Source organism: Leptonotus elevatus, chromosome 8 (genome assembly GCF_054856555.1).
Source record: "Leptonotus elevatus isolate MCC_2025b chromosome 8, RoL_Lele_1.0, whole genome shotgun sequence".
Taxonomy (NCBI): Eukaryota; Metazoa; Chordata; class Actinopteri; order Syngnathiformes; family Syngnathidae; genus Leptonotus; species Leptonotus elevatus.
This window is the reverse complement of record NC_141246.1, coordinates 15907080-15923019: the sequence shown is the minus strand read 5'-3', so window position 1 is coordinate 15923019 and position 15940 is coordinate 15907080. Positions and strand designations below refer to the sequence as shown.

The following is a 15940-nucleotide window of genomic DNA, read 5'->3' as shown; positions in this document are numbered from 1 at the left end:
GCAACTGTTTCAGTATGTTTTGTTTACTGACTCAGTTGCAGTGATGCGCTGTCACTGATTATGCTGCTTGTCGTGGCCGCATGCTGCACGCCAGCATGTTTTTTTTTTTGTAGCACCTCTTCGACAGCAGTTTACCTTTTCAAATGTCCAAAACCCACGTGAACGAATACATTTCAATTTGTTTTCTAGTCACAGTATTGTTGGTACAATCATCATTCACACTTCAGATCGCAGTTCAGATCCATTGAAACTTTTAGTGCTCCAAAAGTGGTGCAATTTGGAGTTCAAACCATCTTCATGCATGATGACAAACTCAATCTCATCTAGTCTACTAAATGAAGTTAAAAATCTTTTGAGACTTCCTTTAGGACATGTCTACGTTCTTGTCTTTCTTCCTAAATGCGTTTGAAGAGAACAGAAAACAGAACTTTTCTTCTTCTTTTATCACATTGTTTTTTTATGTAAAATATGCACACACAAAAAGTGTTATCAATTGTACAATAGTTGTGATTGCTTGACCCTATTTTATTTATTCTCACTGATCTCATTTCAAAACAAGCTCGACATTATTTGTTACTGTAACTGAGAAACAAATGGCTAATAATGTATAATACACACATTTGCAACCAGAGGTTTACACCGTTTTTGTTTTTTTTCAAATGCTGGAATAGTAGTAGTTGTTTGTTTGTTTTTTTAAATACCATTTTTCAATGTCAGAAGTTTACATTTCTACTCATATTCAGCCAAATGATTCGATGGGGATGTTTCGATGTATTGCAATACTGTGTTAATGCTATATGAGTTTGTCGCAATCAAAGAAGACAAGAAGCGGAATGTTATGCTATGGCCGAAGACAGGACTGGAGAGAAAAACCCCCCAGGAACAAGCAGGAACTGAAGACAGCCGCCTTATTAATGGCCTGGCAGAACATCATCAGGGATGAAATCCAGTACCTGCATCTATTCCAGACTTCAGGCTATAATTTTGATTGACTCAAAAGATTTGCAACCAAGTGGTAAAAAGTGAAAGTTTGATTTATGATTGTTGATTTGTCCCGTTACATTTGGTCCCTTAAAAAGTGGGAGTCATATATTACAAATAGATTCTAATTCTTTTAGATTTGGATATAAATACCTTCAAATTAAAGGTGAAAGTCTTCTATCTTGTTTCATTTCAAATCCAGTGTGATGGTGTGTACCCCCCCCCCCCCCCAATGAGAATTGCGTTGATGTCCCAATAATGATGGACCTGACTCTGTACAATCCACAAATACGTTTGAATGCGATTACACGTTTGTGCTGGAATGGTGTCACTGCTCTGGTGGATGTCTTTGGACTGCAGTGAACCATCATGACCTCCGAGGCAGTTGGTTGGAAAGCAGATGCCCACATGTCATTGAGCTGGGTGTGATATTGACAGAACACCTCATGTCCATGTGCCGCTTCGCCTTCGCTTGCCAAACATTCACAAGCCTGCGAACTACTGTATCTGTCGCCAATTCACATGACAGATGGACACCATCGGGAAGATCTTCTTGTCGACGTCTGCCTGGCCACAGCACGTTCTCAAACTTGTCTTCCAAATGTGTCCAAAGCTGTCCTTTTCCTCCCTGCTTTGTGCTTCTCTCCTTTGTCACTCAAAAAAAAAAAGTTCTGCTCGTCGTCACAGTCAACAAATTAAGTCGTCTAACAGCTGGCAGTGCCGAGTCCTGTAAAGACTTGTTGTGTCCGGACTCCTTACGCTTCGTGGTGGTCTCGTCTGCCTCCGACATCTTCTCCATGTCGTCCGATTTATCATTCTGTCAGATGACCACTATTGAAACTGAAGAGCTAAAAAGCATGTATCCTATCAATATTTCTTCAGGTGATAGACATGAAAGTACTGAAAACTATAATTATATTGTTCCAAAAAATAACACGAATGCAGCAACACTTTGCATGTATGACTTCCGGACATGTTGTAGTTACCCGATTTGCATATATCTTGTTCCCAGAATGCATTGTGTGGCACAGTTAATGAAGTTATAAGGACGTTAATCCTTGTCATATGTGTTTATGTTACCAGTAATTGAATTTGTCTTGTATTTAACACGTTTATGTCGGTCTATGATTTTACTTGTATTTTTTTTTAAACAAACCGTAACTTTAGGTGGTTTGTAAAATAATGACATCTAGGGCAAATTCCATGTAAAATATATTAAAAAAATAATAATAAATATATACATCCCTGAATGGATTGAGTTCTGCAAATGTTCCAGTGCATTCATTTTGTACATTTCAAAGCAATATGAGGGTGTCCGTGTCAGGGCACCGATCACAATACAATGACAAAATGCAGTTTAAATTAACACCCCGCAAATAATCAATAGCTCGTTGATTCAGCAATTCAATTGGTTGTCCACCACGTTCTATAATATTCCTACATTTCCCATTTTATCCATCAAAGTAGAGAATTCATTGAGGAAGTTGTTGAGTTTGTGTGAAGTTGTAAAAATCACAGCTGTCATTACTCACTGATAGTTTGAAAGATACTTCAAGAACCTTATACTGTTGAGTTACAGAGCTTCAGTCACAAGCTTAGCAAAAGTGCCAAATGTTGACTAATGAATGCAATTACAACACGTGTTTACAAGTTAATGGCTGGTAGGGCCGAGTCAATAAAATGTAACATGTAAGCAAAGGCTTTGCTGTTCAAAGCTCTGTAAGTGGGCGACATCATTTACAAGGACGCCGTACTGGTGTCACTGTCGTTCAGTTTTATGTTAACTGTTTATAACTTTGCTTCTATTTCGGGCTGTTTGGAAAACGACCTGCTCTGTTTCCAGCCCATAACTTTGGTAACATGGCCGGACGATGCGGTGGCATTGGCGGTGTAGATATTTATTTTTTTGTTCTACAGTAACAAATGTTATCTTATGAAAAATGGAATTTGCAGAGTGTTGTCAGTGATTGCATGCGCTTAAGTTGGCTTTATGACCTCATAAAGACTGGATCATTTTCCAAATGCCAGAGCGAGTGTCATTTTTCACCCCTTCTTGCTGTATCTGCTGTGATTAAGTTGTATGATTCTGTAAGGGGTTGTTTGCAGACATATCGTCTGTAAATGCATCCTGGCTTCATTGGTCCCAAAGCCGGATTAAAGAAGAAATGACATTGATATTGTATGGGATATTAACTCATTCACTGCCATTGACGGCTATAGACGTCATAAATTTATTTGAACTATTTCTATTAGTTTAACATTTTTTTTCTCCCAATTTTGTTAACAAGTGTATGAAAACCTTTTGGTACATTTAGAACAGATATAAAATTTGTGATTAATCGTGAGTCATGCGATTAATTACGATTAAAAACAAATTATCACCCGACACCCTTAATTTTTTATAATCTTTTCTTAAAAAAAATAAAATAATTGTAATATTTTTTTCCCAATTTTTAATAATCTTTTTGTTTTTTTTAAGAAAAGATTATTAAAAATTAGGGGCGTCAGACGATTACCATTTTTAATCGTAATTAATCGCATGACTTCACTAGTTAACTCACGATTAATCACACATTTTATATCTGTTCTAATACAATAAAAAAATCTAGGTTTTTATACTCTTGTTAACAAAAGTGGGAAAAAATGTTAAACTAATAGAAATAGTTCAAATGAATTTTTGACGTCTATAGCCGTCAATGGCAGTGAATGAGTTAATACGTACTGTATACTTAATTATTCTAGCAATTGTAAAGTTGTGGTTATTCTGTATATATATACGTTAATGAGGTTGACCAGCTAAACGCTCGTATGAGCACAAAAGGAGCACACTGAAATAAGATACCTTCTCCTCAATGTAAAGATATTTGACCTTCAGTGCAACGTGCGTATGTGCTCGTGACACATCACATGTTCTCGTCGGCTTTAGTTGGTCAGTTAGTGTCGCCTGCTGGGCTCTCAACATAAAGGGCTGCCTCTGATGAGGTCAGAGGTAGAAAATTAGAATGATTTAATAAGCAGACTAATCCCGCCTGATGACTTCACACATGTCCACAGCAGAATAAACATTCTAACCTTCATGTGTATGTTCATCTTCACGGTGACATGATCAGAATCGTGTTTGCTATATGTATGGAAATATATTGCATAATATTGATGGGAGGGGATTTTTTTTTTGTATTGCTAATCATAATATCAATAATTGCAACTTAAAATTGTATTCATCAAAAAGAATCTGGGGTGTTATTGTACTATAATGGAAACAGCAAACACAGACAATAAACAGCAGCGTCATAAGCCTGAAATGGGTTCTATCATGCTTTCATATCTTTTATGGAATTTGCTAGAACTGTATGTAATCTATTTTCATACACATTATTGCAGTAGAGATAAAACACTTTAGGGTCAGCAACCTTTACTGTCAAAAGAGACATTTTACGGCAAATAAATAACAGAAAATAGTCTGGAGCCACAAAACGTTTGAACATTGTGATGAATGAAACAAAAGGGCTCATTAGAGCTCACCATAATAGAAAAATATGCGTTAATTTCTTCTACTTTTTGTCTTCCGTTTTGTTTTTTGTAACTTTTCATACTTCGTTTTTCATGCATTTGTAGACCTTTCTGCCAAATTTCTGACATTTGTGGCAATTTTGTGGACAATATGGTCAATTTCGAGTTTTATTCTTTTGTTTTTTTGGACATTTCACGGTTACTTTTTGAACATGTTCTTAAATAAATTTCCTGACTTTTGGCAGTTTTGTGGCCATTTTTTTTTGTAATTTGGGGGATTTCTTCTTTTTTCCAAAAATCGGAATTGAATCGAATCGTGAGACATTCAAAGATTCCCACCCCTGCAAGTAAAGTTGAATAAAGCCTTTGTATTTGAGGTAAATACATTGTGCTAATGATCATAATGTGTTTGGTCAGTGTATATGCAGTACAAAGGTATGTCAGAAACGTTCCCGGACTGGTACCACAAAACACATTTCAAATCGCAACGTTCCCTTTCAATGTTATCATTGTACAACATCACTGTGATCTCAGCTCTCTTTAGCCGATGCATTGACGACTGGGAATGTGTGTTAGGTTCCGGGCAGCAAGCAACTTGTAGTACATAATTTGACGTGTGTCTTCCGTGATACCAATCCTGGAACTTTTCTGACTCACCTTGTTTATTTGAGCTTGCACAGCTTCAAGCCAAATTCAGCACACCTGCATATGTATGTAATTGTCACGTGTGTTCTTCTGGGCTTTAGTTGGTCAGATTGTGTGTTTAGCTAATAACTCTTGATAGTATAATAATGGCAACAACCCACAGAGCCTGGGATACTTTCAGATCCGACAATATTGTGTGCTAAGGCAAAGGAGATGCACTATAGTGAGTAGGGGGAGACCGGGGCTAGTTGACTTTTATATATTTCTTGTAATCAATACATCATATCTAAACAAAATTTGTACCAGATGAAAGACCAATGACTTGGGTATATTTTTTGTATTCATGTCATCTTCATATTTTGTATCAGGGCAGAGTTACAAGCCATCAAATAGAATGAGTGCACCAATGAGTAAGTTGTCACACTATATGGGGTAAGATGTCACATTTTGCAACCAAAATAATCCTTGTTCTCCTGTTTTGTTTTAAAGCCAGAGAAATTACTTATCATTGTTCTTGATGATTTACCGTAGTCATTGAGCAAAGGTTAACAAAATATTATGAAACATGCACTGGATTAAAGTACTTAGGAACTGCTGGCACGTAGCATTTTGGTTAATATATGGATGAATGGTTCATCATGGACATTCGACAGTCGTTCCAACATCAATTTTTGAACAATGAAACAAAACCAGGCAAATTAATTTCCTCATTCCTAGGACTCATCATCCAAAGGGCAATTCTGGCATACATAAACCGAGTTGCCACAGGTGCATTTTTCATTGGCCCATTCTTTGCATATGTGACAACATACCCCGAAATGACTGAGACAAGTTGGCCCAAACTACCATGTTGGCTAATACTTGCTCTAGTTTAAAGTTAGCTTAAAACAGAGCAGTGACTGAGGCATGACAAGATGCCCGAATCTCTCCTCTAACGAGTACACATGATTTGCTGCTAGAATTTGCCTTTGCACGACACCTGTTTCAAAATACTGTATATGAAGTTGAACATTTTTACTTTGGTTTGTGCAAAACAGATAACCGGCACTCATCTCAGTTCACAATTTGCTATTCTCTTCTCGGACAGGACACCACCCCTGAACCTTTTATACGAAGAAAACTAGAATTCGACTTTTTAGTTGCGCCCTCTGGTGGAGAAGAAAATTGCAATGTGACAACTTACCCGTGATACAACTAGCCCTGAGTAGTGTCGAGTTTTGCATAAAATGACTGTCAAACGATTTGACGACGAGTGAGTCATCAACAAAGCCTGAGTATGTTTTGTTTCATGCCACTTTTCGTTCTGGGCTGACGGCATTGTAGGCAAAGTGAGCAGTGATGATAGCGGAATGATGATTCCAATTTATTTACCTTAAATGGCCATCAAGTTTTCACAATTCCTCTTGTCCTAGCAGAACATGCCGTGTGAATTCGTATCATTGGCTATCATCCAAAACAAGTATTTTGTTGACTTCATATTAAGTTGCGATATCCAGTTAATGTGTATAGTGCAGCAGTATTTAACAGTGATTATGTATTCTTAAATCCTGTTGTGGGAAATAGCGGCGTGGTGGTGTTCTTTAGAAGGCTTTATCACTTTACTATTATCATGTCACTAGACTCTCCGTCATTCTGGCTCGCCTTATTGTCAACACCAGTTGATGCTACAGTGGTATCTGCTTTCTCACAGAGCCGAAAATAGATGGATGGATTGTTGTGTAGAGTTGTCACATGAATATTTGTATAACGGAATGCTCGGGAGTTAGCTTTTCCGGATGCTTGTCAGCACAGACGGATATCAACCAAAGTCTGCCCTTTGTCACTAATGGCTAAGATTGGCTCCTTTCCCATTATACTATCGTTTTTTTCTTGTGATATATATTATATATAGTGTGATGATTACGTCTTATTCTTTTTTCTTTTTTTTTTTACTCATTCACTGCCATAAATTCATTTGAACTATTTCTATGAGTTTTTTGCTACTTTTCTTAACAAGAGTAAGAGAACCTAGATTTGTTTTATTGTACATTTAGAACAGATATAAAATTTGTGATTAAACGTGAGTTAACTAGTGAAGTCAATTACAATTAAAATTTTTAATCACCTCATCTTTTCTTTTTTTTAATCATTTTTTTTTAAGAATAAAAGATTATTAAAAATTAATTAATCACAAATTTCATATCTGTTTCGAAATGTACAATGATTTTTTCCCTAGGTTTTCATACTCTTGTTAACAAAAGTAAAAAAAAAAAAAAGTTCAACTAGCGAGTAAGACTGGACAGCATTTTTATTTTTACGTCTATAGCCGTCAATGGCAGTGAATGAGTTAATCCCCCTGTATAGGACCATGACAATTGAGAACACGTGTCAGTGGTTATCCAGTGCTATTACGGGCTAATTATTGTTAGGCCCAATTCGAGCTAGCAGAGTGGGACCAAATAGACTCAGTTTTAGAGTAATATTTGCACTTGGAAGAGAGTAAAATAAAGAAGTGGGAGAAAAAAAGTCACTCAAGGGGTTGAGGAACGAACTCATGACCTTCACCTTGGGAAGAAACATCAGTTTTGGTCTCTTGAAAGTTCCAGCGGACACGAGTGATATACTAACACATAGCAAGAGCTGCTTGCTCAGGAGTAGATCGGCTGCCTCCCAAGCTGAAGAGCGTGAGTTTTTTCCTCAACCCTTGAATGACTTTTATTTTAAAAAATAAATTCTGTTCTTTATTTAGCTTTCTTCCAAGTGTAAATATTGCTCTAAAAGTGAGTCAGTTTGGTCCCACTCTAAATAGAGTCAAATGTACTCAACATAATTTACTGGGTAGCTAAGCCCATTTTCCCTGGTTGTCACAAATACAGGAGATTCTTAGCCTGCGTGTTAGCTGGTAGCTAACATCTCTCGTCACAGCATGGAAAACACTGTGACGTCCCAGCGGTGATATATTCCACACACACCAGAGGCTTTAAGTGAATACATTTTCATGGCTCAAACATGTAGGAATGTGTATTCATAAGAAATTAAATTGAGAACATTTTTCAGTGGCGCGTGGTTCGACACTCTGAAGAGAAAGGGCCGCAGCGTTTGAGATTGGACACAGTGACTCGTTTATTTTTGTTACTCTATTTGGACAAACGACGCCCCATAAAATGTATTGACGACACAAAACAATCTTGTTGTGATCGTTATCTGGCCTAAAATAACAAGTGTAGAGGTGCTAATCAGTAGTGGCCTGAGAGGATTTCTTGTCCATGTTGTTGCTGTACTGAGCTGTCCCGGTTCAGGGACTCCCATTTGGCCTGTTACAACCCCCCCACCCCCCTCCCCACCCGTGCCGACCCTTGAGCCCACCCCCTCTAAAGGCCCATTCACGCAACCTTCCGTGTTCATTGGAAGAGAACTTCTCTCATTTCCCCATCTTTCGGGGGGGAACCGAAAGGAAACAGGAGAGTGGCCGCTTTGTCTGATGTTAATCAGGATTTTATTTTTTTTCTCTTCCCACCTGGCAGCTAAAGAAGAAGTGAGTTGCCAAGAGAAAGTTGCCGTTGCTCGTGGTCAAGGCTTAGACAGTATTAAGGCTGCAGGTGGTGCTAGGGAGTGTGTTTTGCATCGCGCTTTGGATCGGAGTATTGGCCTGAAAAGCTTTTAGGAAGGCCAACCAAAAATGTTTGGGAAAGGACAAAACGGCGGATACTCCTCAGAGACAACTGGAGAAGTTGTACAAAGGTAAGTCCAAGTAGGCCCCGTCCAGCCATCTGAATGAAATGATTAACTGCAAACATGTTTACATATTATGTTTAATTGGCATTCGTGTCAATAGAACATTTCTGTCTGGAGACGTACTGGTGTGATTTGAAAGATTAATTTATTTGCAATTTGCTCTGGCATGTCTGTCCACTAACTTTAAATGTGAAAAGATGTTATTTATTTATTTATTTATTTATTTATTTATTTACAAATATTTTAATAATAGTTGCCGGGGCTTGAGAAGGCATAATTAATCAAGAATATGAACAAAGTGTATACAATGTTAAATATTGTTGATCAATATTGGCTGACTTGACAACTCTATTATTATAAACATTATTATTGCAATATTTACTATACGCTATCTGCACTTATTTTAATATGTAAAGTCCACAGACGAAATTTGAAACATTTCGCGATTACAGTACTTAAATAATACTGTATAATTAACATAAAAATGACTGTGCATAATTAATGTTAATATCGTCGACGAAAACAAAACACAAATAATTTTGTCAACACACATTTTTCACTAGACGACACTAAAAGCCTCATTAATAAACAATAACTGGGACTAAATCAGTGTGGAGCCATTGAAGCCACTGTGTAAAGTTGTTTTTCATCAAAAGGATGAGAGAAACTTTCATGTGAAATATTTTTAGATCTGAAATGTTCAACATAATCCGCTAACAAAAAAATATATGCAGGGTTAAAATGACTGTCCTGACTAAAACTAGACTAAAACGTTGACAGCTTGTGTTGACTAAGACTAGACGAATAAAATGATGCTTTCTTGGATTCAAATAAAGACTAAAATGCTAGATTTATAGTCGACTAAAAATGGAATAAATAAAAAAAACGGGATGAGGTTGACTAACTGTGATAAAAACTAACAAGCGTGACTGAAATTGGACTAAAACTGAGACTCAATTTAAAAATGGCAGATAAAATTAACACTATGCATAATTTCCACGCATACGTCAATCATTGCAAATGATATTTTAGCAGGTTTATGACAACATCAAAAATGCTTTAGTAAAGGTTAAAATATTTACTATGATGGGTAATGTATACACAATAGAAAACATAACTGTTAATGTTAAAAAAAAACCCCCAATGCTGTCACAGTTAAAGCGTTAATTAATCACAAAAATGTTTCGCAATAATCATGTATTAACACAGATTAATCGCACTATTAATTTTGACCACAGATGATCCTTTAGCTGACTGCAGATGGTTACGTTAAAGGTAGCACAGGTTGTGTTTGAGCAATAAACAGAACTAAATACATTAAATTAAAACATTTAATAAATGTTTGCGTATGACATTCATAATACTTGTTCATGTCAAACTATCGCGGTCATTTTTTTTTCATTTTAAGCCATGCAAGTAATTCACTGATTAGAAAAAGAGGAGGATGAGTGTGTGCAGTGGATAATTTTTTTTGAAGACGTCCTCATAACATTAAATGTTGAAAAAATTAAACACATCGGTGATCTTTAAATTTGGCGGGCAAAAGATGTTGATGAAAAAAGACTCTTTAATTAAGCGATTAATCGTGATTAATAAAAATTCTAAAATGTGATTAATCTGATTACAAATTGTAATTGTTTGACAACTCTAAAAAATCTACACACAAACACTAAATGCAATTAAATGAATTTCTTCAGGCATTTAGCATTTTATTTTATTTATTATGGCTTGTTTTAATGAAGTATTAGATATTTGTATGTTTTCACAATTTTACACTTCTTTTTTTTTTGGTGTGTGCCAATTGTAAATAAGAAGCATGTTGTTTCTCGCATTTTCCCTTTCTGTTATGGCGTGTTTCAGTACAAGTGCTGTTTTTCGGTGCATGTGAAGTACTAGATAACCGTGACCTGTGTGGCTTTGGGACCCCTGCATACGTCTCATAATTTACAACTGCTTGGCAATGACGGTTCACTAAGTTGCCTTATAAGTGGGGGTGTAAAAGGGAGCTTGTAAATGGAGTTCCGTTGCTTATTTTAGAACATTATGTTTCAAAGGAGCTTTGTCATAAATATGTTTTTTATTTTTTTAATATGACTATAAAACATAATGTACAATTACGTCTTGATGTAGGCCAGCATTTGCACGTAACAGGTCTCAAACATTACAAAGTCTTTCATGGTTATTCAGTTTCAGTGCTTCGTGTTGTGATGTCTTCTTAGTAGCAGTTGTCCTATTACAAGGTATGACGTGGCAATTAGTGCCTCTTTTTAAGTATCTTTGTGTTCAAATGCAAAATAACATTTAAAAAAAAACAATTAAAAAAAAACAACAGATCCGACAGGGAGCTGTTTGACTGGACTGTACTTTGATGTATGATTCAAGTAAAAATAAATAAATAAATAAATAAATAAATGTGTGCTTTTTTAGCTGCTGATTTCAATTCATACCCTCTCATTTCACTTTTTCACCTTTGCCCCACTTGCCAACTCTAAATCACGGTGTCACAGAAGGTTAAGTTGCCTGTGGCCACTCAAAGGCCTTTGATGGTCCTAAAAGAGCCCCCCAATCCTTATTGCACACGTTGAATTTGACCCCAACCTCTAAAGAGATTTTTCCTGGTGACTTTGACGCAAAGATGGAACTTCCTCATGTGGCATTGTTTTGTTGGTTGTGTGTAACTTTTTAAATAATTAACTCATTCACTGCCATTGACGGCTATAAACGTCAAAATTTCATTTGAACTATTTCTATTAATTTAACATTTTTTTCCACTTTTCTTAACAAGAGTATGAAAACCTAGAATTTATTTATTGTACATTTAGAACAGATATGAAATTTGTGATTAATCGCGAGTTAACTAGTGAATCATGCGATTAATTACGATTAAAGACTTTAATCGCTTGATGCCCCAAATTTTTTATCTTTTTTATTTATTTATTCATCCACTGCCTTTGACGGCTATAAGCGTCAAAATTTCATTTAAACAATTTCTATTAGTTTAACATTTTCCCCCACTTTTGTTAACAAGAGTATGAAAACCTAGAATTTTTTTTATTGTACATTTAGAACCGATATACAATTTGTGATTAATCGTGAGTTAACTAGTGAAGTCATGCGATTAATTACAATTAAAAAATGTAATCGCCTCTTGCCCCTAATTTTTAATAATATATATATGTTTTTATGAATTTATGGCAGTGAAAAGTTGACGAGTTAAAAAAAAATATTCATCAGAAATATATCTTTTTCTGGGGTTTTCCAGCGGTGTATACTGACAGGCAGAAAAATCTGATGTTCTTATGTTGGATAACAAAAGGTACAATCAGCTCGTGTATCCAACTGTTGCCATGCATCCAACAGAATAAGTCATGGCTTGCTGCAGATATATAAACTTTGTGTTCAATTTAACAAGCTCACATTTCACACTAACGCCCAATTAACGGCCAATTTACACTGACTGCTGAACGGACGCGGTGCGTTTTCCGTACGGCCGCCGCAAGGAATAGAAAGCATTCGAGTTTCCGCAAGCGTTCAATTTTTTTCCGGACGCCGCATGCGGAACGCTTGCGGATTTTCATGAAGCTGAAGAAATTACACGAGCCGGACAGGAAGTCGAGCGTCGGCATCAAGGTAGATACGGTATATTTCAAAATAAAACTGTTTGCGAACTAATTTTTTGGGGGGGAGGGAAGCTAGCTAACTACATGGTTTGACATGAAAAAACAGGCTCAAATTAAATTAAACATGACAAAATAACACTATTTAAACAGAAACCGTACTTACCCATGGTAGAAGTCCCAGAAATAATGTCCAAAAGCATATCGATGTGACAACAGGCAAGTGTAGCTATTGCTTAGCAATAGGACTCTATATACACGGTTGTTATCGCGTGAACTCAAATCTCCAGCATGAACTCCCGTGATCTTGTGGTCTGGCGGGTGCAGATTTCCGGACACGGACAGCTGACGCAACGCAGCCAGTGTAAATTGCAGTCCGTGCGGCGGCCGTACGGAAAGCGCACCGCGGCCGTTCCGCAGTCAGTGGAAATTTCAGATCTTGCATTGGTCGCCAGTCATTACCTGGTGGTGGGCAGAGTGAATGATTGAAGAGCATAAACAAGCAATGAAATAATATAATATGATAGCTGTTAGCCGAAGTGGATCGTTGTGCTGGCTAGCATTAGCACCACTCGGCTACCATTAGCGCTACTGTACACTGCTGCGCCTTATTAAGTCACGAGCAAGGTCGCTCACATGAGAGGGAACGATTCCGCGTGAGGATGTTTGTAAACAAACATGTATGTAAGTGAGCATTTATAAAGTCTGAAAAAACCCACAACTATCCTTTCTATTTTACTCATCAAATCATAATTTGATATTATCGTAACACGGCTATCGCAGTCATACGACGTCCTCCTTTCGCCGCCACAAATTTAAGCACGTGTTCACTGCTGCGTTGACATATGGCCGCTACTAAGGCTAATCTGGACGTTAAATGTGTGACAGTTGCGTGACAGCTTGCCACAAGGAACCTGACAAGGACACAAATCAAGTCTACTGTAATCAGTATTTTGTTGCTCGCTATATTAGCCATCAGTGCAAAGTCACTCATAGCTCTGAGAATCACTTCTGACATGAATTTAGAGAATTGACCGTGTGCATGCTACCTCCCAGGCTTACGAGAGGGACTGGGGTGGGGGGTGGGGGGGGGGGGGGGGGTTGTTGAAGTGGCACATACACCAACCTCCGGTTTTATGTCCCATACAGTCCATGGTGTTTGGAACCACGGCCAACAGCTGACGCGGGGGACACTTAAAACACATGTGCTCTCCCTAATGGTACCGTGCCTTTCACAATGTGTGTGTGGGGGGGGGGGGGGGGGGGGCAAGAAAACAGGAAATACAATTTGGTGTGCACACAGGTGCAAAACGCATAAGCGCACATACATGTTCAAGAACAAAAGTGTGAGAGGAAACACTGTTGTTTGTCAGAATCAGTTTTATGGTCCTTGTTGGCCTTAAGGGACTTGAAATAAAAAATACCCATGTAAGAATATATTGAAATATAGTTAGAATTTTTATTTTATTTTATATATATATATTATGTTAACTATGTGACTATATAAGCCCCAGCATTAAACATAAAGGCAACGAGTATCTTGAGTTTAGCTGTTCTTGGCACTTTAAAAATGCTTGTGGTTATATTCGATGAATTTGCAGAGTGGTAATCTATGAAATCCCTTCTTATTTTGGAATGGCAGATCCCACATAAGAATTTCTGAGTACATTAGAGGCAGACAGACGGAGGTGGCGACATACGTTTTGTTATAGATAAAGGATTTACTCTAATTCAGCTGGTCTGTGAACGATTATTGAATTAAGGATTTGAATTCTGTCGCTGCCATGGCGATGATGAGTGGAGGTCTGGCTATGTTTAGGTCCGGAGTAACAGAGATAGCGGCGCCAGACTCTCAGACTAGAAAGAGATTGGCTACTCAAATATTAAATCAAACACCGAGCGAGCTGGAAAGAGGTGAGGAGTGATAATTAGCGTCACGTAATTCTTCATAATCACTAGATAAATGGCCTGCGAGTGAAATGTGACTCCATCTAAATGATGCAATTAGGTAGAGCTGGTCTCTGATACTTTCCTCTAACAGCTTTTGAGCCGTGTGTTTGTCTTGCCACTAAGCTTTCAAAAAGTCATCTGGTGTGGTCTTTCGTGGGATTAAACGGTTATTTTGATGTCAAGCCTACTCATAACTTCGTTAAGTGTTAAGATGTCGGGATGTATGTGATGATTCGCTGCCCTTGATACTTATTAAAAGCTTGGCTTCATATCGTTGTTTCCTGGATTTGTTATTATCAACCAACAGAAATGACTTCGGCAGGATAATGAGGATAGAAATGTTCCACGTGTATGGCAAACTAGACCAAATGAAATTTTGTCACTTTTTAATGCATCTCATCTTTGTCTTTGTTGTGCTTAGATTTGAGGTTAACGGTTATGAAACGCTGGCATTTGACACCTGTTTTACAGTCGACCCTGTGTTTAACCATTTCCTGACCAACAACATGGGAACTGCAGTAAAAGATTTCCAAGCCATATTTTGAGGGGAAAATAAAAGTCCAATTTGACAACAAAATTCTGGCCCCCGTTTTAAGCTAACTGTACATTTTAGCTCAGATTGTTAGTTTGAGACTGGCGTAATTGACATTTTTTTTCACCCAGCAAAATAAGTTATGCTATATGCAAATATACACCTCTTCTGTGCAACCCTGACTGTTTTAATGATAGAATGTTTTTTTTTGTTTGTTTTTTTGGAACAAAACCACCACTGATGCAAAATTACCCCAAAATTGGGTTCCAAATTTTTTTAAATTGGTTTTAAGCTTTGCAAACATCTTTGCTAATCAAGTTACAAAGGTGCCCCTCTTTCATTATCATCGAACTTGTGAATCCATGATGGTGTGGTCTCTTGCATGAGAACTATTTTACTGCGCCATAGTCCTTCTTTTGACTCAACTCATCATATTGTATGGAACACCATTCTGACACATTCAAGCTCCCTAAATAGCGACTTGGTAAATAATGTGGGGCAACTCCCATATGTGTTTTTTTTTCTCTCACTAGGGAAACTAATTATTTAACCATCTGAGCAGTCAAATCCACCCATTTTTACCCATCTCACAAGGACAGCCTTTTTGCCACTTGCAAAATATGTCATTTTCAGTCAACAAGTGGTAAAATGGCTGCCTCCAGATATGGATGAAAACAGGCGGATTTTCTGCTTAATTCATATTACACAAACGCAATATTGATCCGAATACCGTGTTTTAATTAGTGGGGGCTTCGTTGAATCAGTGGAGGCTGATGTCTGTGGATCTCACTCTGCTTCATCTATCCTTCCTTCCTTTCCTCAGTCTTTCCTTTGGTCTCTTGAGGTCTCCCTAATTTGTTGGAATTTAAATATTTCTGGGGTTGGTGAAAGATCCTGGTTGCTAACCCGGTGGGTAGTAAGTAGGTGATGTCTGGTCGGTGCTGGATTTAACTTTCCTTTCTTTTCTTTGATCCTTCCTCGGGTCTCCTGA

The 15940-nt window shown here is 37.5% G+C and overlaps 1 protein-coding gene across 1 annotated transcript in view; it reads left to right on the top strand.

The window, feature by feature from the left end:
• The first annotated feature begins 8724 nt into the window (after positions 1–8724).
• Positions 8725–15940, top strand: part of rbm20 (RNA binding motif protein 20) — a 41157-nt gene continuing 33941 nt past the window's right edge. The window contains exon 1 of the mRNA XM_086083091.1: positions 8725–8856. Coding sequence (XP_085939217.1) covers positions 8795–8856 — 62 coding nt within the window. The 5' untranslated portion in view covers positions 8725–8794. The remainder of the gene's footprint in view (positions 8857–15940) is intronic.